At 32.4% G+C, this 27,984-nt stretch overlaps 1 protein-coding gene across 1 annotated transcript in view; it reads left to right on the top strand.

Annotated features, from left to right (window-relative positions):
• Positions 1-27,984, top strand: part of LOC118189837 (uncharacterized) — a 115,934-nt gene that overhangs the window by 70,392 nt on the left and 17,558 nt on the right. The window contains exons 11-15 of the mRNA XM_085807010.1: positions 228-342; positions 8,666-8,796; positions 10,583-10,689; positions 12,409-12,589; positions 13,130-13,225. Coding sequence (XP_085663136.1) covers positions 228-342; positions 8,666-8,796; positions 10,583-10,689; positions 12,409-12,589; positions 13,130-13,225 — 630 coding nt within the window. The remainder of the gene's footprint in view (positions 1-227; positions 343-8,665; positions 8,797-10,582; positions 10,690-12,408; positions 12,590-13,129; positions 13,226-27,984) is intronic.

Genomic DNA, 27,984 nt, shown 5'->3' with positions numbered 1-27,984 from the left:
ATCATTTACCCAAACTGTATGCAGCTGTGCCGTTATTTGAAAAGAGTGTTTAGTGATGCCTTTGTTTAAAAATAATTTTTATGTTATTATTTCTAAAAGATGTTTTTATGCTACTCTTGTGTGTGATTATGTGTGTGATTTTTATGCTACTCTTGATTTATTTGTGTGTGAACAAAGCAAATATAAAAATAAAAAATGAACAATTTTCTTTCCCTTTTTGTTTTAAGCTGTAATAGAGAAAGGACTTGGACATTCAGTTACTGTTTGTATTGAAAGTTCTACAGCTCACAAACTACAAACGACATCATTAATAAGCATTTCCAAAACTCCTGAAGGCAAAAGGTAAGAATCATTCACGTGGCTTTAAATTAGTAATATTTATTGCATGTGATAAAAGTTTTTTAATGTCGTATGGAATTTTCTCATTTATTATATTGGTTTACAAGAACTTTTATCACTTTAAGCACAAACAAGTGTCATTCATTTTCTGCAAAACCGAAAGTTGTTCCTTACAGAAATTTAGTATCAGTGATTTTCTGTCAGTGCTTAGAATAAAATTAGATTCTATTTCTGTGGGCTACGAATTGTTAAGTAGATGAAAGTTGTTAATTCATCTTGGGTTCATTTTCTGACAAGTGGGCTGATTGCATTGGTTTTTCAACCATGAATGCATCCCTTTTGAGACAGACAGATCTTGTGTATTTTGTTGCATTATATCAACTTCTTCCTATGCATCTGAATAGGCTTTAGAACAAAGAACTCTTCCTGCTCCTAATAGGGTTACCATGCTACCTGAAAAACCTGGAAAAGTCAGAAAATTTAAGTATTTTAGTCAAAATCTGGAAAAGGCAGGGAATTTTGTACGGAGATCCTTAAAAAAAGCAATTTTTACATCAACATTGAAAGCGATCACCTTTCTTGGCAAATTATGTATCGCATGAGCTTTCAGACAGCTGGCATAGAGCCAATTTTTGCAATCAGATTGTCTTTTATAAAGGCAAAGCAAGTTTCCAGCAACTTTGGTCTCCAGTAACCTCGAGAACCGAGAGATTCACATGCGTATATGCAGTGCATGTTGAACGAAATAAAATACCTTTCCATTCTCGTAGAAAACCAAATTGGTTTAATTCTAGTATACTGTACACACAGGATTTGGCAACATTATGATGAGTATTAAACTGGACATTTGTGATAAGCAGTAAGTGGGTCATTTTGGTGTTGGCGGCATTTTTCAAAATCGTGCCAAGGCTGTACCGTATACAAGGATTATACCACAAAATCTTTTAAACCTTTTTAAAATTTATTTGTCAATACTTGCTACAATAAAATTTATTTGTCATTTTGCAGTAAAATAAAAAAATAGTAATCAGTCATCTAGGCTAACCATTTAGTATAGTTATATTCGCCAAATATCATTGATTATTGTAATTTATTTTTTAATCTTTAAGTAATGAACTTTATTTTAGTGTTATTCATATCATTTAATTTGGCTTTGTCCTTCTAAATTTATTTATTATTAGTTAATAATACTTTCAAATTTCAGGTAATTTTTTGTGGCATACTCTTGAAACTAATTTTAGCAGTATGATGACGTATCATTACAAAATTTTATGCACATATTTTTTGCTTATGTATGCTGCTAAATAAATATAAAATACCTGAATTTATTTAAAAATATCATTAAATAGGTTTCTTGGCTGCAAAATTTCTGTAAAAAAGAACATTTTTTTAAATCCAGGTTGGGCAGATCTAATCTCAATCTTCAGTGGAGAAAACAGCTATTATAGTTATAATAGTAATGCTTTGCAAATAAGTCTTAAATTGCCAAAGTTTTGTGTTTTCAAGTGGTACCATAATTAATTTACCTCTCAGCATAGCCAACGCACACTATGCGGATAAACACATCTTCAAAAGTCAGGGAATTTCATTCTTGTGTGATTGGCAACCCTGTTCTAATCATGCTCCTTTATGAAGGTCTGTTGCTCAAGGCAGCTGCTTCATCGGCTGGAAAAAAGTGACAGTGTATTAAGGCAAAATTTGTCAGTTCAGCTCCATTATTTTTTGCATTTCTTCAGGTTTATGGTTTGTTTAAGCAGTTTTATTATTATTATTATTATTATTATTATTATTATTATTATTATTATTATTATTATTATTATTATTTGTGTGTGTGTGCAAAAAAAGTGCTCTCAGAGCACCTCAGCAATTTAAAAGTAACAGGCTTGTAGTTATTTAGAGTGGTATTTGGTAAAGATACTGGTGATAACCTTAAAAGTGTGCCAAATAAAGTATATCACACTTATGATAGTAGGTCTTCATTTTGGTTTAGGCCTAGGCAGTTCATTCTTCATTACTTAAATTGACTTTAAGTTAATGTAGAAACATTGTATTTTATCTCTTGTGCTGATGGAATAGAGCCAAGCATTGGTCAATTGGGAAACAGCAGTTTCTACGTACTGTTAAACTGGTGAACAGATAAGTTTCTTTGCTGAAGCTACATCATCAGTCTGGTTTTATATGAGTAGTCTGTTTCTGTACATTCTAGTCTTGCTCACAGTTATATATATGTTTCTTGTGTTCTGTACTGATTGCTATCTTGAAAATTGTTGAACTTCATATTTCAAATTGCCACAAGGAAACCATGAAGCAAAATGCTTGCATTAAGTACTTCTACGCTACCCTTCACTAAATGTACTTCACTAAATGTGCTGTTAACTTGATAAGATGACAACATTGAGCCATTTAAATTTGCAAAACATTCTTTGTATAAAAATAGCATTGAAAATATTCACTTATAGAAATCATACTATTTACAATGTATTGTTTAAAAAAATTATATGCTCCATTTTTTATGTAGGCATATTTTGTGAATGAAATCTTAAATAAGAATTCTGAGAAAGTAAGTTATTGATCATGTAAAACCATGAGTCAGCAGGGAAAAAAGTTTGAATTTTTTGTTACATTTTAGGCATTATCATTAGCAATTGGAGATGGGTGTGTGTGTATGTGGAATAATTTATGGCGTTACCACATAATTATTTAATGTGAAATTTCTTTACTTATATCTGTATATTTTTTTTAAAATACGTGTGCTGTTTCTGAATGTCTTGAAATTCTTTTTGTATAAAATGTCATTTAAGAAGCCTATTTTGAAAGTCTTCATTTTCTTTTTTTCATGATTTCCCTCTCTTCTTTTTTAAACTAAGTTTGAATTTTGCTTTATCTTCAGATTGGTGTATTTTGTTTCTACATTTTGAGATATATATTGTTGCACATATTTGAAAAACATGCAGTATTCTAAACTGAAATTTTAAAATTGTATTTAACTTTTGTTAATATGAGTTACACACGACTGTTCAATGAATTAGAAACCCCGAGATCAATATTTTATTGGACCACCTTATGCACTGAATACTGCTCTGAGCCATCTGGACATCAAGTCTACATGCTTCTGGAGTGCATTTATGTCCAAAGAATTGTTATATAAATAAATTGAATTATACCTTCATCACAGGGATAACAGTGTTTATTAGGAGAATGGAAAAGGTAAGCATTCATACAACAGTGATCAACATTAATTACTACGACTAATATAACAGAAATTCTAAAGTTGGCAAATTGCCCCAAAACATAGATTACGTCATTTAATGTTCTGAGAGGCGAATACAAGCTAATAAAGAAAAAGAAATCATCTTAATCACTGCATCTTGTGACATAAATTGTGGTATAAAATAACAACACCCCTCCTCAATGATTAATCCTTAATAAAACAAAATAACTTACCTTAAGATGCTTAAAAAAACAATAAATCAATATATAACATGAAATTACATCTTTAACATAATCTAAGGTTAGGTTTTGCCTAAAAGTTTTTAGTTTGTTTGGCCCTAATAGCTTTCTTAAAATGTTAGCAGTCATTTCATCAGTGTGCAGATATCGGTTCGTAATTTTTATTTTTAAAAAAATGCAAAACTGCAGGGGCACATGATCTGCCAGTATATCTAGGTATCCCATGGTTGTTTGTTTACCCTCGAGGAACACCAAGGCACCACTTTCATGGCTTCATGGGGTTCCTGCCAAATTCGATGTCTTCCATCAGTGCAAAATAAGATGTAGCATGATTCATCCGACCACATTACCTTTTCCCAATCCTCAGATGTCCAGTGTCTTCTTCCCTGACACTGCAGGTGCAAGGTTGTGCGGCCCACAATGGCGGCGTTCAATCATTAAAACAAGCAGTTCGTCTCGCTGCCTGCCTGAACAGGAAAATTCTTCTCTTATTTGAACGCTTCTCTGGGGTTCGACTCAGATAAAATCTGGGAAGCTACTGATTAGGATCTATACCTAGGCAGTCTCAGCTTGAGTGTTTAAAATCAGTCTCTACAGGACTGGTGATGGTTTTTTCAGGTTCGGCAGGGACCGCCGCATGGCACTGTCTTGTCTGTTCTGTTGGTTGTGGTGGAGCTATGTAGTCAGATATTCATGGTTGTCTGGAGCGAAACAGCCCCATCAATGGAATTGGCGAATTCAGCTAGCCTTTAAACTGCTTGAAGTTTCCAGTGGAGCCTCAAAACTGCATATTCATTTCCTTCCTTGGTTTTGCACTGGGGTCACCTAAAGCCGAGATCTGTGTACCATGACATAGTATTAACAGGCCGGATGTTTGGCCCGGGCTTTCTGACAGTATTTAAATGACTTCATTCTGCTGTCCAGGGTTGAGGCCCTTGTTAATGGCAGAAGTTTTTACCATCCCTTCAGAACGGGGACGTGGAATATGAGTTTCTGAGTATTCCTGTCGACTGAGTCTTATTAGCTCGTCAGCTCGACCATTAGATTTGTGGGCTTTTGTTTCGCTTCTAGGGGTTGGGATGTTTAACTGTGTTAAGGCAGCCTCATTCTTGCCAGGTCTGAGTGCCCCTTCCTCCTAGCACACTGTCTTATTTGACTCAAAGTTATAACCAGGACAGGAGTTTGTCTTTGGTGTTCTCTTCTGTCTTATCTGAACATGGAAATACTTGATGCTGATGCGTATGTAAGGGTATACACATTCGACAAATTGCTTAATCCTTATGTTGCAATAGTAGTAATTTGTGCAACATTTATCGTTTTTGTGATTACTTGTTGTTATTGTTTTTCTACATAAAGGTAAGTGCAGTTATATATTACATTAAACTTTGTTTAACTTTTTAATTCCGAAAATCAATGATTTGAGCATAATTATACTAATATCTAAAACATTTTCCTCTAAGATTTTTAATAAGAATGTAGTTTGTCCTCCACCGGTCGTATCTGTTGTGATACAAAATATTAAAAACCTTTCTTCAATACCCATGTCTGCATTTTCTAAATTAAGATGCCTCATACAAATTGATATCTGCTCTTGATGGCTAGCATTAGGGGTACAATCAAGTAAAATAGAAAAATTCTTTGCCTATTTGACTTTAATTAAAATAATTTGCTTTTATATTATCTCCTAATAAGCTAATTGTTTTATTTTGAATTTTATTTCCAAGGTAATGAAGCATATTTTTTTAGTTTGAATTTTATTAATATATACAGACATTGATAGTGTCAAATTTTGTGATCATTTCTATACTGTTTAGAAAATTATTATATCTTTAAAATAATTTGTTACTGGAACCACGGAAGGCTAAGTTTTATTTCGCTAAGAATTAAATGACATAGATTATTCTTTCAATAACATCGCGCCAATGCTTAGTCTCTTTTTTAATTAAATTTGAAATTCCGAATTAACATGTTTATTCTTTCGTAATCATTCTAAGAAATCGGATAACTCTTTCGCTGTTTGGCCAGATTCGACAAAAGTACATCTAAAAAAAAATATTACGTCTATTTTTGTCTTTTGGGAAACTGAAATTCAAAACAAAGTTTTGGTAATATCCAGAACATTTTTCTATTAAGGTTGAACTTGGAATAGCAATAAGGGACTTGGGTATAATCCAGAATCGTCAGGCACAGGCAGATGTGTATTTACTGCAGAAATTGTAGATTTCAATAATATTTCCTCTGTTTTTTTTCGACAGACTGGCTTTGAAGTTAAAGGTAATTCCCAGGTGAAAACACTTTCTAATTCTTTCTGATTATTAGGTTCTTTTGGTTATTTCATTGGTAGCTGAGACATTAATGGACAACTAGTACAAGTAGTGTCAGGTTGGGTATTCTTTGGGTTAAAGTTCTGGTTTATTAAGTTTTCCTCTCACCTTCTTGTTCTTCATTACATTCTAATACTCAGACTGTTGTTGTTTTTCTTCTGACATCTGAGAAAAATGAAAACAGAAAAAGTAGAAGTAAACATAAAAGTAGAAAATAACTATTATAAGAACTATTGTGTAAAATGCTTCTTGAAAACACTCAGAAAGTCACTGAAATATTTTACTTTACCTTCTGAAAAACTGAGTAGATCTTACCATTGAGTAAACCATTGCTTGGAAAATATGTGAACTATTAGATAAATACCAAATAATTCAAGGGGGTGGTAGTACTCTTGTTTATTAAACTAAATAAATCAAATTAAAAGTATGTATTTAAGACATAATGAAATAACAGAACATTTTTCTTTGGTTTTCCGTTTAGTTAAAAATCGGAAAATGACCAGTTTTTGATTTTAAAATAACTTGTATGTTTTTACTTCTTCAAATCTCAGATAAATATATTTTAAATTCAGTGGTACTCCGTAAATATCTCAATCCTTTCTTCTCGAAAGATTATAATTTTTAGTTTAATAAACAAATTGTTCGTGTAAAAAAAACATTTTTCGAGCAATTATGCTCAAATCATTGCTTTTCTGAATCAAAAAGCTAACCTAAGTTTAACATGATATGTGACTGCCCTTACCTTTCTTATGTATAATAAATATAACATCAAGCAATCAAAGGAAAAGAAAAAAAAAAAAAAAAAAAAAAAAAAACATACAAAAGATGAATGGTGCGCAATTACTACGATTGTAACAGTAGACACAAAAATAAGGACTAAGTAATTTATCGAATGTATCTACGGCTTCCCCTGTACCCTTGCATAAGCATCGGCATCACGTTTTTTCATTCACATATATTTGCAAGATCAGCTCAACTTATGTCAAAAACTGCAAAAGCATTCATTGATAAAAAAATCAATAGTATAGATCTTATGCATGAACTGTAGTTTTGCAAACTTTTAGAGGAAATATAGCATCACTGGTTGGAACTCTAAGCTATATCGTTGTTAACAACATAGCGGTGTGCAGAAAAGAATTTTGGATATATCCCTTAGATATCAGCCCTAGAGTATTTTTTGTGCCGTTTTGTAATCACAGTTGGAACCTTGTCGTAAATTACGCTGATAACAACAATTTATTCAATGCAAACTTATTAGATATGTATATTACTTCGTTTTGAATTTTAAAATAATAAGTAGTGTTCAGCAATGTATTTGGTATCCAGTGCGTTTAGTATATTATTTCGTTTTGCTTGCAGTGTTACTTTTTTATAACATGTTGCTGCTGACTAATGCTCGCTTGTCTGACCTATAGTTAGCCCAATCCAACGAAATTCCTAGTGGCAAGAAGCGCAACATACGCCTGTCGTTGGCAACATCCTTTCACCTTACCTTGATTTAGCTCAGTTTCGCTCCCAATTTTAAACCCTGGGAAGGGGGGCGAATCCGAGCGTCTCCCATTTCTCTTCTTCTACCGCAAACCTTTTGAGAGGACTTTCACCTCACATATTTAGAGTGCCCTGGTGTCGCACATACATTATACATTTACAAACATCCATGACTTCTCCCGGATTTGAACCCAAGCCCTTCGGCACGGCAGTCAGCAATGCTAACCATTATACTGTTTGGCCGGCTTTTAATAGCATAAATGTTCAATAAATATGTTTAAGTGTGGGTTTTAACAAAGCACAGAATGTTTTCACATTTAGACAAAACTTATTTTTTGTTTTTGGTTTTTTAATTAATTTTTTTAATATCATTACTACATAGGCGCTCGTTAGACATTTGCACGATGCTGCCGGTTAGGCTTGGCGCTGGCCTGACTACTGCAAACAAATTTTTGCATGTTGTGCAGAAATGAGTGGTTTTTCTCACTGGCACCTGATTATGCATTCTTATCCTCTGCCTGCGAATGGTTCGATCTAAAATCTGTTGGGAAGAGTCTTGATTGATGATCTGTGTCAACTGAAGCACAGTAGAGTCCCTGTTCTACGGTACAACTCGTCAGAAATGACTTCGATTATTCTCTTGGAAAACTGTGCTCAAACCGTAGTTACGTCTTTAGAGAAGGACTGTGGGTTGAAAGATCTGTCGTTTTTCCCATTTTACTTCATTCAGCACTCTTACTAGCATTCTGTCCACGTGTAACCCACATCATTAAAAAAAAAAAAAAAAGAGAGAGAGAGAGAGAGAAAAAAAAATGTATACTTCATTCCTAGGGCGCATTCATATAAAAATCTCAAAGGTTTCTAATTCATTGGCCAGTGTGTGTATATGTGTGCATTGTATTAAAACTGATTAAGTAATGATTAAAATAAAACTTCAGGTATATTGTAGTATTTTGCAAAGAAATGGCCTGTTTATAAAGAAATCATGTATTATAGTATGTAAGCATTAGAAAATTTTCCCCCTCTTTTTTATAAATTTTGCATTCTGATTTTTACAAATATAGCCTTCCATCATTTGCTGCTTTAAGTAATCTCAATAGTACTACACTTCCTGCAAATTTTGTGTTGAAATTACCCAAACCAATACCAATGGCTACTAGTTTGGCTAAAAAAATACAAGCTGTTACAAATGCGAGTAAGTTAGATTTTTTTAAATGTGTTATATGTTGTAAATACTAATACAATCTCTGAAGGTAGATTAATTTGAAGTACTCATAATTAAAATTGTGATCTCTTTTAAATGGCAAAATATTCCTGATTAATTAACATTATTTAAATTAAAATACACTGCTGGCCATTATAATTGCAACACCATAAAGGAAAACAAATGCAAAAAAGATATTTATTGTACTTAAACAGTATGGCATAAAGACAAAATGATTAAATTTGTAAGCAGTTTGGGGTTTACAGGGGTGCGAAATTAGTAGAAACACCTGCCACCCCTGGCAGCTGAAACGGTCCTTACCTGATTAGGCATCTAGTCAAACGAGGCTTGGATCACAGAAACAGGCAACTCATTCCATGCTGCTTCAAGTCTATGCCCCACTTTATCAACTGCATTAGCTGAAGAAAGGCGGTGGGCCAGTCTCTCAGCAACCCATGACCAGATGTTTTCAATGGGTGACAGATCTGGAGACCGTCCAGGCCGGGCCAACATTTGAATACTCTCTGTATCAATGAAAGTCAGAACATGATATACAACATGTGGTCTTGAATACAGAGCACAACTGCTGGCCTCAAATATAGAGCACAACCGCTAGGTGTAAAATGTCAGAAATGTACCGATCTGCATTCAAATTACCATCAATCTGAACTTGAGATGTGCATGTTGTGTACCCAATGGCTGTCCAAACCATCACACCAGGTGCAGGCCCCCCTAGGCCGAAATCGAATGCAAGGAGGCTACGTGCAGTCTCCTTGGAGCTGCCGGTATGTGGCCATCAGAATACTGCACGCAGAATCAGGACTCATCTGAAAAGGCGACATTATGCCACTTCTGTATCCAACTTTGATGTTCAGTATACCAGAGTCACCGTCTCTGTGTATACTGCAGTGTCAGGAGAAGCTGAAGGAATGGTCGCCATGCTGATAGTCCATGCTGCTGCAAACATCGACACTCTGTACAAGCTGATACTAGACATACTGCAAACATGCCCATTTCCTGACTAATGGTCTGTGATATGGTTGCATGATTTTACAGGGCTGGGGTTATTAGTCATGAGAGGGTGTTGAGACCCTGCATGCTGTTCAGTATCACCCTCAGCAATCCATTGATTCCGTATTCTTATGACTGCGGTTGGATGTTGACCAGTGTGATAGGCAACATCATGGAATCATAATCCACACTCTCGATAGGCAACGATCCTGCCTGTATCGAATTTTCACACTTGCCAGTAAACATTTCTTAATATTATTCAAGACATAACATGATATTCTGAACAACTTGGACCTGACAAAACGCTTTCCGAATTAGAAATCCACATAACTTTTCTTTTATGCAATGCTTTAGATATCATTTCTCCCTTCTGCGTCGTCTAAATGTGCTGAAATTCTAATCATTTGCATATCCCAACCTCGTCTTCCTTTCATGTCATTTTGACGTTCGCCAGATCATTCCTTCCTGGTGGTTGCAATTTGAATGGCCAGCAGTGTATTTACATTTATTTGCTTCCATGTTTTTATATTCTTTTTAAATTATTAGTGTATTTTGGTTGCATTTATTTATTTATTTATTTATTTTAAAGTTAATGTTGTGTAAATGTTTAATTTTAAAATCTTAGATTATGAAGTCTACAGAAACTAATTTTTTGAATCATTACTTTGTTTGATAATTTAATATTCTGTGATTTTTCATGATCAGACAATTGATTTTTAATTTACTATCGTAATAGTAATTGTTTGCGTTTATTATTATCATTTAGAATTGTCTGATTTTGCCGATTTTTCCACTGTGCAACCTTTGTTGTCTGTCATTATAAACGACACATCAAATGGCAAGCTTTCAGTTGGAGATCAAGGATTATATGTGGTGAGTCTCATTTTAATGGGTTAAGTATTATAATACTTTTATTGTACATTTAAATTGTCTCAAATTTTAGCATTGCTCTAAAAATTTCAAGAAATGTTATTGAAAGAAAAACAGCTTTTTTTAACTGCTTCAAAACAAATTTAAATTCATTTCTAATATTTATACTTACCAGATCTAATTATTAGCAGTAAAAAAATGTCATATTTTTTCCTCCAAAATATTTTGATTTTGCATGCTAGCTTATTTTGTTACATGCAACATAAGTGCACTACTACTTAGTGATACTATGTTGCCTAAAACAGATTTGTTTCTAAGTTTGTAAGTAAACCCATGATAATATTAATTATGTAACTTTGCAAATTCCGCTTATAAGTCTGTAGAACTCATTAGTGTAATGATTTCTAGTTATATATTTGTTGTATAAGAACTTAAAGTGAAATTTTATGTGTATAAAACCTTTTGACCTACAATGTTGAAACAATTTTTGTCTTTCTTATTTAGGATATTTAGATTATATATAGCATATCAAAAGTTGATTGTATAAAACGTAAAAACGTATACCTTATTGTCTCTCTTTTTTTAAAACATTCATGTAAAATAATGTAAATATAATTTTGTTTTAGACACTTTTACACAGGCTTTGATGATAGTAAATGATTAAATAGAGTTACTTTTGAAATAAAATAATAAAAATACTAAATGACATATTGCTAAATTGCCCTGTAATATATTTTGACCGCAGCTTGTGATCCTCATCATCAGACTGCTAGAGTTTGAAGATACATTTGTGTTTGAAGAGCTTTTCATGATTTCCCGGTTTTTTTTTTCTCATGGATTTGTCTTAATGATTGACTTGCATGTATGCACCCATGTATATTTTTCTTATGTATGTATATTATATGTCCATGTATATTATATTAATATGTATATTTTTCTTGTACAGTCCATTTAATTATAGAGTTTTTATAAATTCCCTCTGTATCTTGGGTATCAACACTTTCTAGCAATTTTCAAGCTGTGTTATAAACCAGTTACAGTCCCCTTCTTTGCAACAGAAATCGTTAGTGACTTAATATTCACTGGCAGTGATGTTTTTTCGAATAAAGTAATATTCATATCAAATTCTGGCATGCAAAAATAAGTAAAATCCTAAAATTCCATAGCTAATATTTAATTTTAAAGTCAGTGAATAGTGAAGGAGTTAGTAATATCTTTTCATACATAACATTCTGGAATTTGGATACAATAAAATGAGGAAAAGTTATATGAATTGATCGTTATATGTTCCGTTATTGATGCTGAGAGAAATGTATTTTGAGGATGCAATCAATTAGCGTAATGGTAAAAGGTACCAGTTTAGAGCCACTGTTGAGTTGAAAATTCAATTCAAATGTATCTAGTCAACAGTCTGATGATTGCTGTATGTAGTCCGAATACTTTGCAGAGGTAATTATAGCTCTTGAATATTTTAGCAAGTTCACATATTTATTTTAAAATGTATTTATTTTTTTTTAAAAAGATGTTCCTTGTTTAAAAAGTACATTTTGTACATGGTATGCACAAAAAATAATGTACAATTATATTTATATATATATATATATACACATACACACCTTACAATTTTTTTTTTTTTTTTTTTGTTTAATTTTATCATTGCATTTATATTTCTGATCAGTATTTTGCATTTAAAATTCATATTTTTTTTTTATTATTTTTTAGACACTTCCAGATCAACATCATTGTTATATTCTCAATTCAAGTCCTGATTTAGAAGGTGTCATGGTTTCATCTATACCATTTACTCATCCCACACATGTGCCTCAAATATTAGTGTTTTTAAGACAGCAAATGCTTTTTAATACAGTTATTAACAGCTGTATTCGACCAAGCAGTAAAAAAGGTAAGTTAGGCTAATATATTTTTTTTCTCCTTTTATTTTTTTTAACCTCTGTGAAAACAAAATAAAAGGAAAGCTGTGCAAAGGCGTCATTACAATGAGCAGGAAGAATGAATATCAGCCCAGAAACTTTTCAAGTTGCCTGAGGGGATAAATTATCAGCTTCCAGACATGGAATTCCATATGTAAAATGGGGAAATAAACTTCAACAAGGCAGTGGCTGCTGCCATCCAAAATCCTTTCTCATCATATGTATCTGGGAGTGTCTGAATAAAAAAATGCAGATGTTTTTAGTAGTGTTTAATGAAATCGACAGTTTTATGCATCACGTGTAATCTGAAATTAATCTAGTAACATTTGTTATGTATTTTTGTAAATGTCTTTATTTTTGGTATTCATTCTGTATTTAACTAGTGTCTCTTCTATGTGAATATGGTGATGAAAATACTAAGCATATGCTTATTGAGTATTTGATTAACTGCATTGCTGTGTCCGTTTTTTTATTTGAATATTAGCAAAAAATAATGTTCTTGTTATCTCCAGATGCTGAATCTCCATTTATGTTTGAAGTTATGGCATATTCAACATCGCATATTTTAGTTTCATTTGAGCATCCTTTGGAAGAGTCATTAGCAACAGGTAATGTATATACTTTCTTATGTACCCTCTTACGTCCATTTCATGGTATGTTTAAATACAGTTTGGTACTCTGTGGTATGTTTTAATACAGCTATAAACAGTTTGCTGTTTATATGTTAAATTCTAACAAATTAGAAAGTTCATGTGAGATTTATTGTCCTATTGTGTCATATTTTAAGAATCCTGAATATAATGCTAAAGAATATAAAAGTCTGGAAGGAATGAAAAATTCATTTCTTATCACTGTATAATGTAATTTTTATTTTGTGGCTATTCAGTTTCATATTTTCTCATTAACTGTAATTGAGTACTGCTATTGCTTATTCTCTTTTACCTGTATTTTATTTATATGCACCTTCAAACTGTGACAAGGTGTTACAAAATCTACATTTTGTCACAGAATTTATGTTTTCAACTGCCACATGTAGGTACTAGCTCAGAAAATGATTCAAAATTAGTGTTGATTATATTATTGTAGGTGTCGAAGGAAGTTATAATTTATTGAATTGGCATTAGTGGATCTTGTTACTGTTTGATTCAAATAAACATTACATTTCATTATTTCTAGTACCGTAATTTCCGAAAGAAACGCTGCATCATTTATGTGTTTAAAACTTAAATTTTCAGCGGGTGCAGCATTTCTACCCATGCGGCATTTAGGTGCACTAAAAATAAAATATTTCCTAAGATGGTCATTGTACATAGTTTGGATGGCCTTGTCATTGTACAATGACTGGTGTTGTTCCCACACAAAAGACCACTCAGTTGCTTTTTGCGAACGTTATTTTGTTTACATTCTTTCCCTTGAACGGACCTACATGCCTTATTCACCCTAAATGGGATCTCAGAACAATAACATTCTTCCCCCTTTCAAATCAACATTCTCATCAGTTTGAATAGTCTCTGCCATTGGATGAATCTTCCAGGACCCATCCTCTCCTGCCTTTTCTGCAATTTTTACTTCCTTGTACGAAGTAAAAAGGAAGTATTGTAATCGCGAAAAGCTTCAGGCAGCATATTTCAACGAAAATATCCACTTTGACTGCTTTCGAATGCAATTTAACGATGTTTTTGTGTGATATCTGTACATAAGTACAGAATAAAAGACTCTTTTCCTCCAAAAAAACTAAAAAACTGCTTTAAAATGAATTCTGAAGAGAATTTTTCGTGGCGTCTGTACGAACGTATCTCGCATAACTCAAAAACGAGTAGCCTCAGAACTTTGAAATTTTGTATATAAGACTACTATAACATGTAGATGTGCACCTCGTATTTTGGTTTCAATCGGCCACGCCAAACGTATAAAAATATATTACAAATATATCCACTCTGTTACCCGGCTCAGTGATCTCAGTTTCTTTACTCTTATATGTTTGTAAATTGTACATTTTTTGCTTTAAAAATGATTGAATTATGTTGTTTTTATTTTACGGTTAAGGGTTTTATGCCTTTAGTAAATCTGTATGCAATATTTTTAGAATTATCAACAATTTTAAAATTGTTTAAGTGCCGCTAACCCTAATTTGATGGCGGCCATTGCTCTTGTTTACATTTGAAACAGCTGAGTAACGGATTTGTTGCCAATCTAGGGAAACTTAGCTTCGCAACAACAAAGATAATGCATTCATTTATTATTTAAATCATTCTTAATCCTTTCTGGAATTTTTCTGAGGAAATAAGCGTTTAAGATTTACTTCGTAATTTTTAATACAGATATTTTGAGTTTTTATGTATTTTTGCCTTGTTGCGAAGTGAAAACTGAATTAATTGAATGAGAAAATACTCAATCGTCTGTGAAAAACTTTGCTTAATTTCTTTTATGCATAGTTCTAGCTTTATTATAGTATTTGAATAGAACATGTGGCAACGATTAAATAATTCTTTAAATGATATAAATTTTGTGCATTCTGAGTTATAATATGAACGAAATATAATACTGTTAAGTAAACCTAGCGCCAGAGTGTCACTATGGTAAACAAAAAGAATTTTAAAGAATGCATTTATTCTATTGTGGTTTATGCGCTGTCGGCGAAGTAGGTTTAATTCAATCTAATAAGTTTAAATAAAATGCAAGAAAAAATGCATATAATTTAATATTCCCTACAAGGAAGTCATGTGGTGTACACATCAGATTTTTTTCTAAGGCGGACATGACTCCACCTGCCTCGCGATAACGAACTCTGACATATTTCCCCTTCAGCATGAAACGATTTTTCTTGGCATTCTGCCAGATACAGATCCCATCAGTTTGGGTACAAGTACTTGTTGGATAGTTTTTAAGAAGGGAGTGGGAAATTTTTGAAAATGGCACCTAAACAGCACAGAAGCTATACTGCTGGTTTTAAGCTTAATGTAATTTCATGTGCTGAACAAATCGGAAATAGAGCAGCAGCTCGAGAGTTTGAAGTGGACATGAGATGTATTCGTCGTTGGAGAACTGAAAAAGAACTTCTTAAAAATATGCCACATCAGAAACGAGCCAAAAGAAGTGGTACTGTAACAGGGTTCGTAGCGGTCCTTACAAGTGCTTATAAGAAACCAAAATACGAGGTGCACATCTACATGTTATAGTAGTCTTATATACAAAATTTCAAAGTTCTGAGGCTACTCGTTTTTGAGTTATGTGAGATACGTTCGTACAGACGCCACGAAAAATTCTCTTCAGAATTCATTTTAAAGCAGTTTTTTAGTTTTTTTGGAGGAAAAGAGTCTTTTATTCTGTACTTATGTACAGATATCACACAAAAACATCGTTAAATTGCATTCGAAAGCAGTAATAACAGTGAAAATAAAATATAAAGGCCCTTATAGGTGCTTACTTTTTCTTTAAAGCCTTTTTTTTTTTTTTTTTTTTTTTTTGTTTTTAGTGCTTATTTTTTGCTTTTAGTGCTTTTTTTAATCCTTTGTTTTTAATGAACGCACATTTTTTTCCTGTACCAAAGCCGAAACTAAGTAAACAACTTTTCTTCCTTATATGCAACGTCAGATGGTGAATCATACTCCCGAAAATTGCTTTCCCCCCTTCCTCTGCATTAACGTAACGTATGGTGCGCGCGAGAGTATAGACAAGTGCACGTCGTTCTATTGGCCAAAAATTCCGGTACATTCGGTATTCTTTTCCTCCCACCCAAATACTACACACGTTTGAATTTCTATCATCATTTTAATAAATGTGCATTCTCGTTCCGCGTGGTCAGTTCATATCCGTGTTTATTATGATCGTTATGCTTATATTATGAGCATATGTATGAATATTTATGATAATATCATTGCAGTAACTGCTGAAGTATAGATAAACTTCCAAAAATGGGTTTTTACACAGATTAGCTTCCTAAGGAATAATATTTGGAATGCCTTAAATGAAAGGAAAGTAATCGAATAGTCAAAATAATTTCGTTTTCTTTGCCAATACATTATACAGTACGGAGGTTGGGAGTTTCTCCGCAAAATCTCTAATATTGAAGCAGCGGACTTTTTTTTGTCACTGTCCAATATGCATTGAATAGGACTGAAAGTTTTTAAGGTCTACCCAACCCAAGCGAAGATTGATTCTATTCCTGAAATTTAATACAGTCTGTTGAAAATTAGAATCAGAAACACCCCAGATTAGTAAGTCTCTTTCTTTTCCTTTATTTAGTTCTTCTTTCTCCGAATACCGGCAGGTGTTGATTCCGATTGCGTAATATCACATATGGAAGAATTAAGCCGCACATATTGCGCAATAGCACATATTGCGCAATAACGTTTGCGGTATTTTGCATTGATAATTAATTTTGATGTTCAGTCTGAGATTTGTTTATGAGCACTTAAAAGAGTTTTACTGTGCTTTCTAAGCAGAATATTTCTCAGTTCCGTTGGTTTTTATATGATGCACATATTGAAATGTCAAAATCATTTATTTAGCCTAAATTTAAATCTAAAGAACGGCTACAATCTCCCCCACTCCTCTTTTTCCAGTTACTATCCAGAAAATTCGGGAATTTCCGAGTATGCTGGTTAGTTAAGCTTTTACTGTTAAAGATGACTGAATGAAGCAATTTCCCGTCTTCTGATTTCAGAAATGTGCCTCTTTTTTACTTAAATTACTTTGCTTGGGATATATGTTAAGGGAAAACTGTTATGCAATGAAAATTTAGAAAATGTTCAGAATTTTGATTTAAGTTAAATTATTTAAATATTAATTTGAGTGGAAAAATGAATTGTATTTATTATTAGGTGCCAAACAAATACAATTAATATGGCTTATTATTATTTATTTTCTATATTTTCAACTGAAATATCATAATTAAATTTTGTAATATAGTTTAGTTCTGCATAGCTCATTGTAAACTAATTCTGTAAATTGAACTGTTATTTAAATTTTTTTTTAAAAAAAGTTAATTGTTTTCCATTGTTGAGGTAATGCTCATTCTCTTAATAAATATTGCATTGCTCATATTTTAAATTACAAGTCTAATTTTTCTTTTAAGGCTATGCAGTTGTGTATAATGTAAGTAGACAGGTGCTTATTTTTTCCTTAAAATGTGCTTGAAAAGTGCTTATAGGTGCTTATTTTTTTAACTAAAATGTGGTTATGAACCCTGTGTAAGGTGGCCGAATCTAGAGGACGACCTTGCAAACTGGAGAAAGGTGCAACGAGGAAAGGGAAGGGCAATTTCGACTGTAAAAATTCGCTTAAAAGCAAAATTTATAGCAAAACAAATGAACATAAATGATTTCAAAGGAGGACCTTGCTGGTGTAGCAGATTTATGAAAAGAAAAAATATTTCTGTGCGTAATAGAACAATAGTTGGGCAACAATTACCAATGGCCTGGCAAGATAAAAAGGCATCTTTAGTAAAATATGTGACAGATATTATTGACAAAAAAAAAAAAAAAAAAAAAAAAAAAAAAAAAAAAAAAAAAAAAAACCTTCTTCGGTCACAGATAATAAATATGGATGAAACGCTGTTAGCTTTCGACTCTCCTGCAAACAGAACTGTTGATGAAACTGGTCAAAAACTGTATCTTTGCTTACGACGGGGCATGAAAGAACGTCATTTACATGTGTGCCGCAAACGGTGACAAGCTAAAGCCGATGATCATTTTTAAACGAAAGACTATTTCGAAGAGAGATTTTTCTAACGATGTAATTATTTGTGCAAACAAGAACGGCTGGATGTGGGAAACAACCATGCATGGGTGGCTACAAAAAGTGGCAGTGTCGTAAGGGATCTTTTTTCCAACCAAAAGGGTTATTGATAACGGATTCCATGCGTACTCATTTACTTGAGTCAGTGAAAACCAGATGTCAAAAATTGTCTACGACTGTAGCAATAATTCCTGGTGGTTTGACAAAAATCTTACAACCATTAGATTTGCCAAGTAATAAATCCTTCAAAGCTGAAGTCCGAAAGTGGTGGGAGTGTAGGATAATTGAAGGATTGCATACGTATACCAAAAACGTTAAAATGCGTAGAGCATTTTATGCAGAAGTTGCAAAGTGTAGGAAGTGCGTGGAAATCAGTGAAAACATCGTTAATAATAGCAGGGTTCAAAGAAGCTGAAATTATATCATTAGATAAAGAGACTATAAACCAAGAGGATGAATGTGATGATCTGGAAGACTTAGATCAGGATTTACTAAATCTTTTTAACCCATTAACCGCCAAAACTACAAAGAATGTTTCTTTTCTCTTGAAAATAATAACAGATATTAAATTAAGCATTTATAACATAAATTTACATTGAAAGTAAAAAAAATGTTCTTACCTTCGGGAAAAATGAATGTTGCGTTCGCGCAACGTCAACGGAATTAGACTATGGATGTTTAGTGAGTAGGATTGTACTCGTGTGATGTTTGCTTTGAGTGAAGCGCAGGATTACTTTTTAGCCGTATAACATTTTATAAATCTACAAATCACTGTACTTGTAATTAATTTAATATTAAAATATACATTGTATTTCTTTTACAAATGCAGATTATTTCAATTGAAAAATTCAAGCATGAAAAGCTTGATTACAATCATGATATAAAGCTACATTACATACTTTGCATCTATAAACAGTCTAGTTATTGTACTCTTTACAACAAAGTCTTTTGTTATCAATGGACTTTACGATAAAATGTCTACCATCGTCATGTAGTGGTTTTTGAATGCTAAATTGACTAGGCCTTCCTGTTGCTGATCTATTTCTGGCTAATTCTACACTCTGAATAGAAGTTTGCAAAAGGAATAATGCATTCTCGCGTCTGAAATCTAAAAGAGGCTTTATATTTCCAGTAGTAAAAAGTGGTGATATTTAGTAAGTTTAGATACGGTCTCACCTCATATAATTTATCAGTATTGTCAAATGCAAATTCTGCTTCATATTCCTGTACTGCAAATGTGATATCGATTCTCGTACAACAGGAATAGAAATGTCCTTATCAAAATACCAATACATTTTTTCATGAGGTAAAGAATGATATCCTGTAAGCAATAATATTCCAATAAATCTTCTCATATAGGCTTCAGATGCAATAAATTCTGGCTTTTTTTTTTTTTTTTTTCCTGAGCGTATATATTTGTTTGTTCAACGAGAAGAGAGTAAATGTCTAAACCAAAAAGAAAATTGAAAATCTGTGCACTAGTTTTACCTTGTATTTTGTCTTTTATAATTTCTTTTCTCTTTCTTCATGTTTTTCCTGAGACATAACTAGCAGTTCTTTTTTTATCCACTTCAAGATTTCAGTCTTCTGTATTTTAAACTAACAATCTGTAACCAATAGACAGTAAATTTGTAATGACATCAGAGGTCATGTGAGTATGCGTAACTATGACGTCACAAAAATCACATGATCTCTGACATAATTTGTGATTTTTGTGACTTTTTTTAGTCTTCATTTGCTACTTTGGTTGCAAAAATTTCCGGCAACAATGTTCCTTAACAAAAGATATCAGTTGGAAGAAACTGATTATTTACTTATATATATATATATTTTACTTATCTAAATAGTAATATATTTATATTTTATTCACACATAACACTACTGTATTACTGATCAATTTAAATATTTTCATCATATATATATGTGTGTGTGTGTGTTTAGTAATTGCTATGAGATCTGCTTCATATCTATGAGTTTGGCTAGATTTTAAAATTAAGTTTCAATTCCTAAAAGCAATGAAAGGAGATTAACGCATATATTCAGAATGAACAGGAAATAAAAAATGTAATTAATCATTTAAAAACTGAGTCTACATCATCATTAACACACTGTAATGTATTGTAAATGAATAAAAATGTTACCACACTTTTCACCAGATTTTTTTTTTTTTTTTTTGAGAAAAGTTATTTAATTACATTATATTTTATTACAGAAATTATAAAGCATATATTTTCAATTAAGTTAAACTGTTATTAATAAATTTATCCTCTATAGCAGCCCTCTTCCCTTTGTTACTTCCACTATCTGCAGCATGTTTCTTTTGGAAGAAACTTAATCCTTTCTGGCTGCCTGTTGTGTTAAAACCATGCTAGCTGCAAACTTGTATAGAAATATCAGTGAAAATTCTGGCAGATGTTTCACCTAGAAATGTTGAATCAAAATGGTAGAAATTACTGAAGACGTGCTCTAAAAGACACTGAACCCATTTTCTTTGTATGAATGATGTTTCATCTACAAAGAGCTTATATGCTGGAAAGTCCAGCTGTATTGTTGAAACTAATAAGCAAATTCAATATGGAGTGAAGAATTTTCAGGTTTCTGTATTTTGGACTTGGAATGACAAATCGATGTAATTGTTGCTAACATAGACCTCTCATACAATGGATTTGCCCTTATCTAGGCTACATTCAGCTTTCTTATGCTTTTATCTTTATTTCTTTTATCCATATGTAAGTTGCTATTCTTGACTTGCTCATTAAAGTACATCCTTCACGTAGCAAGTGATTAAATAACTTCAGTAATTTAAGAACTAAGTATTCTCATCATCAACTGCCAAATTGATCCTATTTTATGTGAGAGTTTTGGAAGTTTTTTAAAATTGACCAGTCAGATGAAACTATTGAAAGATGTGTAAACAAGCATGAGAAAATGGATCTGTAGCGAGTTGCGATTTTTCTGTGGGGTATTTTGAATCAAGTAACTGGAATTATTTGATTTTTGTTTTCATAACACATGAGAATAATTATTTTAATGGTTACATGCAGAAACTGTGATTAAAAATGTTTCAGAACATAAAATAAATGGATTTTGCTTTCCAGGCTTAAATTATACGTATGACAGTAATTTTACCTAAACAGAAATGATTTGAATTCAGTTATCTGTTTTTATACGCAAAACAAAAATATGTATTTGGCATGTATTTCTACACTGATTATTAAAGATTGAGGGAAAGAAAGCCATAAAATGGGGGGAAAATGAATATATTTTTATTGAAAATTAAATGTAACTTAATGTAAAGTAATTATATATATATATATATATATATACACACATATATCCATATAGTCTATAAATTCTGTGTATAATTAATGTGACATAGCTGCCAACTCTCCCAGTTTTTCATCGCATCTTCAGGTAGATCACTGAAATCTCCTGTTTTAATTTTTAGCCTTTATCAAGAAAAATGTTTCCAGCATTAAATGAAATTTCTTGAACTAATGAAACTTAATTAGGAATTAGGCAAATTCCATTCTGCCATCTTAGCAGATTTTTAGAATAATTCTTTTTATTAAATTTCATTTTTTTAATTGTATTTTTTCTCTATTACATTTTATCAAGCTTTGTTTTTTATAGAATTTTGTTATTAAATTTCATTTGGTCTGGGTAGCCTTAATGTACTGTAGACATTAGATTTTTGTGGATAACATTAGATTACTGTAGAAATTAGATTTATAGATTTTTGTGGGAAAATTCAAGCAATATTTAATCACTTAATCTTTATATTTAGTTTTGTTTATTTCAATATAGGGTACTAAATTTATCTACACAAATACAATGCACATTGCTTATTAATTTTATTTTCACCAATAAATAAATAAAAGCTTTCCTTCAATACACTGGATTTTCATTTCACTTATGCAGGATAAAAGTATTAAAAAATGAAATGAACCAAAGAACATTAAATTTAGAATATTCAATGAAATATTGATATATTTTGTTATACTATATATATATATATATATATAGAGAGAGAGAGAGAGAGAGAGAGAGTTCATATAAAGGGAATTAAAATCTGTGTGGGTTTCCTTTGGAATGATGTTAGCATGCAGTGTAAAAACCTCAAATTTTCTTTTGGGTTTTAAGATTTCGAGATTGGAAGCTGTGATGTGCAAAAGACTAATAATTTGAGTAAAAGACATTAACAAATGGATTATAAATTTGGAACAGGACTAGAAAGTTATGAGCTTGTGGGGGGGATATTTCTATTAAAAAATAAATAGAAGAGTTAAAAATGTGCAGCTTCACTTAAATAAAATATATATTTTAGGTGTAAAAAAAATGTGCAGATTTGATTATGAGTGTTGCCAAAAAACAGAGGGTTGCTAGTTTTGTTTTGACAACCCTATACTTCACAGGTATGTGTGTGATAACATTGTGCCATGAAATACTCAAAAAAGTAAGTGGGAAAAAAGGTAGATACGGAGAGAAAATGGTGTAACATTAGGGTGCCTAGGTACCAAGTACCCTACCCCTTGTCGAACGGCTAAGCAGTTGCGAATTATGCCAAAAAATAACTGAAGCATAAATTGAACAAGTAAATGCAAGTGATCTGAAGTCTCTCTTCCTTTCAAATAAGCATGTGTAAACTTTAAAATGATGAATCGTACCAATAAACCATCTGATCTTGTAGCGAGCTTGACAGACTACTAACTAAGTTGAATGTTGATTCGTCAGGGCCAGTCACGGGGGTGGTCACCCACCCAAGTACTGACCATGAGAGGAACCACTTGAAAATGAGGTTGTACTGAAACTAATGTCCACATCCCAACGCTGGCATTACAGTAGATGCAATATTAATCCTCTTGTATTATTTTCATCATCGCTAGAGCTGCCTGGAATCCAGCTATCATCTCTTGGGCTGTATTTTTGGCTGCCCTAATCTTCTCAATATGCCCGATGACTGTGCTAAGGAAGCTCCTAATTTTCGGATCCTTCAACCAGTCAGTCGCATAGCAAGCATAACTGGCCCCCGGGGCAAAATACCTTTTTGATGCCCCCCCAAAAAAACACTTACAGTAACATAATTTATAGAATATATCCATAATAAGAAAATAGCACAAAAAATAATAAAATGCCGAATCTGCCATAAAATACTCTAAAATATATTAAAAGAATAGTCACTACCTAAACTACACTAGCATTGGATTCGGAAATGTATCTGTGTCCGAGGAAAAATCAGATATACGATGATCTAGAATTACTTTTAATAAGTATTATTTATTTTACATATTTTTACAATTGTTTTTTAAAAAGTACAATTTTTAAACAATTAAAAGTTTAATATATGTTTTAAATAAGTAGATATATTTATTAATAATAATGTAATATTATAATACATTAATTACTATGCATACATTTTTCTTGCCTTGGATGAAGCAAATTTATCAGTTACTTTATCAGAGTCGATCCTTTCAAATTTTTCCTTTTCCACATTTAAAAATGCTAGATGACTTAAAGGATCTTGTCCCATCGTTGATTGTAAATATGTCAAAATTTATTTTAATGTATTGAACGAACGTTCATTTGATAATGAAATAGTAAGAAGTATTTGGAGTACGACTCTTAGGTTTGGAAAGACATTTTCTGTGTAGATCTGTAATGGAGTTTTAGGCTCCATTTCTTTTCTACTGTGGAGTCTATCTTGCAGTCACATTCACTGCTCAAAACAATTAGGGAATATTGTGGTTTTGGTATAAAATAACCATATAATTGACAGCCTTTTTAACAAAAGGAAATAAAAAGAGATTATAAAGGAAAATTATACCATTTACGAAGTTCAGAGTATGCAAATTTAGTCTGTGACGTCGAAAACTATGCATTTTAGATAAGGAGCGACCTGCAGCATTCCTTTTGTAGTAGGAGATTAAAAATAATGGTAATAGTACATAGATGTTGCTTTGTAGCAGTGAATATACGATGTCTTAACAGGATGACTTAGTTGAGTCGGTAGCCAGGAAGGCAGTTCGGTCGTTTACAGGAGAGTCAAATGCAATCCATTGTAGCGCAAGCGTTGGGAGTTTCCCGAAATGTCATTTCCAGATTATGGAATCGGTTTCTGGAAACTGGATGTGTTTTAGAAATTCGGGACAAGGTCATGTTATCATTTTAAAATAAAAAGCGGGAGCTATACATGCATTTTGTTTAAAAAAAATAATAATATATCTCTATTTTAGAGAAATAAGGTGCTAAGAAAGAACGTTTTGTATACAGAAATATTTGTTTGATGTACTGCAAACACTTTATTACACATTTTATCAGACAAATCAAGAAAATAAATAATTAATTATATTACAACAATTATTAATTTGAAATATATTTTCCAGAAATTGATTAAAATAAAAACTGAAATTTTCGGGAAAATCTTGTTTGGAGACCATATGGCGCCCAGGGCTTCATACACCCCCTTGTTCCCCTTCGCTATACCACTGCAACTAGTTGATTGCAGTGCTCATCTCTTCAGGTGGCGGCTGTATATTCATTTTAGCTCTGGAACTATAAGTCGGTCTTGCTTCAGGAAATCTTCAGGGATGGGTAATTTCATTTGCTGCTTCTGCGGGTTATGTTTCCGTCTAGGCTGTTTTTTCTCAAATCTCTTCCTGTATTCAGAACAGCCACAATATGAACCTGCATGTGATTCTCCACAAAACAGGCAGGTAAGTTTATCTTCTTCTTTTAGCATACACTGGTTACTGTGGTGACTTCCTCCACATTTACAACACTTTTCTGGGTTAGTACATAGATGTTGGGAATACCCAAACTGCTGACATCGAAAACATTGAAGCGGGCGCTTCCTGGTAGAGAACATTTCCACTTTGATGTTCACGCTGAATATATTATCCAGCTGATGAATGGTGTATCCTGTAGCATTTTTCCTCAAGTCTACTATAAAAAACGGCAGTTTCTCAAAATTGTTCGCCTTACTCTTCTTTATCTGCTTAATTTTAAGCACGGGAAACTTACGTCTTTCCAGATCAGTCTTTATGGCTTTTTCAGTCACTGTGTTGGGCAGGTTCTTCAGTATTTATTGTATTCTTGTAATATATTTTAGAGTGGTGTTGGGCAGTCACCACACACAGCGGTTTATCACTCATTAACTGAAAGGAGTGATGTGGTATTTCTTTCTTTTTCAGGGCTGCTGTAGCTTTTCTGTAGTCAGAAACACTCTTCATATTTACGTAGACGGATCTAAACTTCATTTCGGCTTTAAACTCTTCTTCACAATTTTCTGTTAGCAGTTTGTGCACTTTCAACCAATCAACTGCATGTTGCTGGAAAAGTATGGGTGGGGGCACTGCTTCCGTTTCGCCGGCTAATCCTTCTTCTTGCTTTTCATAAGAATCAAGCTCCTCAAACCTATCTGCTTTTGAAACTTCCATCGGCTCGTCTTTTCAAGTAGGTTTTGCCATCTTCTTCAGTGAGATCCACTTGCCTTCAGTATTTTTAGCACTTTTCCTTTTTTTTTTTTCCCTTGTTTCTTCATTTCCTTTTATTCTTCAATTATCTCGACAGCTTGCTTCAACATGACTTGGTCTAAGTGACCCGTCATCTGTTTTGCAATTCTTTTTTGTCCTGCTTCTTAATCTGTTCAACCAGGCTCACAATATGTTCATCATCATCCAGCCAAAGACGAAATTTCCTCGAATGGATTTTCTCTAACACGCTGTTTACATCCAAAGGCTCCGAATTCGTTTTGGTCCGCTTCTTCTTATTCCTTTTGTCCTTAGGTGAACGTAAAAAATCCTCCTTTCTTAGAAGGAAAGTCCTATTCGTTTGATGTGAGCGAACTGAACTCATTTCGCTGAGCTCACCATTGTCCGTTTCGTCTCCCTGTGTCCTGAAAAAGAACATTTTTTCTTACTCGAAGGTAACTAATCAGTTACCAAAGATAAAATCACCGACCGCCTATGGAACTGAGTCAGTATCAGAAAAATTCAAGCGTAACTACAGCACAGGAGATGAAAAGGTAGACTTAATATGCATGGAAAAACGTAATTCTTGTGACAGACTGAAATATAGGATAATTCAGAATTTCATAGAATAATAAGTGTAGCATTAGAAACATGTGAAAAAGACATGATACAGGAAATTTATGAAATTAATTTTAATGCCAAATACAGCTCTCTAGCTTTTCTGATTCATATTAAAATCAGTGCATGCATTTAAAGTATGGAGTAGTCTGGGTAATATCTTAAAATGATAATAATTTAGATATAGGGAGTATTAAAGTAAAATAAAAAATATTATGAATGTAACATTTAGAATCTGATAAATCAGGCTTTTTAAAGTGTAACATATACATACATATGTCAGGTAAGTTTTAAAAAGTCTTCTTTCAAATAAATTTCATTAAGTTTTATAATGTAGCTTGAATTTTTCCAGTTATGTTTCTCCATCTGAGATAAGTATTCACATAAGTATGCTATAATTTAAAGGAGTAAGCATTCTTAAAAAACAATTTTTTTTTTAATATGAAAAATATATTTTGATAAATTAGGAGTATTTCCTGAGCCTTTGAAAAGTTTTTTGTATAACAGAATAGCAAGAATTTCTATAGAATACTATTTAATTCTACCTCAAATACAAATGCATCAACCATTTTATTTGTAACAACAGCCATTATTTTAATTAAAGCTGCTCATGAACTTGCCTTTATATTTAACAGCTGGCACTAAATTTAAAAGATCAGATTTAATGATAGGCAATAAAAATACCAAAATAGCCAATTTAGCGACTCATGACATCAGAATGTTATTTGATTCAATAGATCTTGCTGTTAATAAAAGTGAATTCATGAATAGAGCCATATAATGGCCTATTTGGTTTTGGGAGTTCTGACCTTCTCATACACCTTGAATTATGACTGCTAACATAGAATGCTCTGGTTTTGTTAAATTGCTTGAGTAAATGCTGAAATGTTTAATGATTGAGCTCTTACATCTCCCTGCAACTCGTTCGTTGCATACATTATATACATGACTGTCACCTGAGAATTTGTGTAACAAATGCTAAATATTGTATGTGAAATTTAACTAATAAGTATCGGGTTTAAGAGAGGAATATTGTTGTGTGCATACAGGTCTGTAATGGATTGAATGCACAAATCCAATAGAAAGTTAAAGTTTATTCTTACCACAAGAAATATAGCAAACTGCTGGATATTTCCTCAAAGATATTTGTACAATATCACACAATATAATCAGTAGATATTTTAAACTACACAAACATTAAATAGAACTCAATCCAAAGTGCACAGAAAGCTAATCCTATCTTAACATGAATTTGGAACAATCAACAAACAACAATTATCTAAACAACAACTGAGCTGAGATGTTAACTTCTTAAATCAGCCGCACGAGATAGTTCTAGCAATTTCTGGAAAGCAAAAAGAGTAGAATTATGGTTACAGCTAACACACTAGTTAATTACATTTATTCGAATTAAATATAAATTACCAAGATAAACTTTTATTCAATGTTAAATGCACATGCTCTTGTATTTTTAATTTTCCAGCGTAGCTTTCTCTTAAAACGCATCATGCGCTGCATTACATAGGAAAATAAAACAATTT

The sequence above is a fragment of the Stegodyphus dumicola genome, chromosome 1 (assembly GCF_044657685.1).
Source record: "Stegodyphus dumicola isolate Sdum_Otavi_A_Nest chromosome 1, ASM4465768v1".
NCBI lineage: Eukaryota > Metazoa > Arthropoda > Arachnida > Araneae > Eresidae > Stegodyphus > Stegodyphus dumicola.
This window is presented reverse-complemented; position numbering and strand designations above follow the sequence as displayed.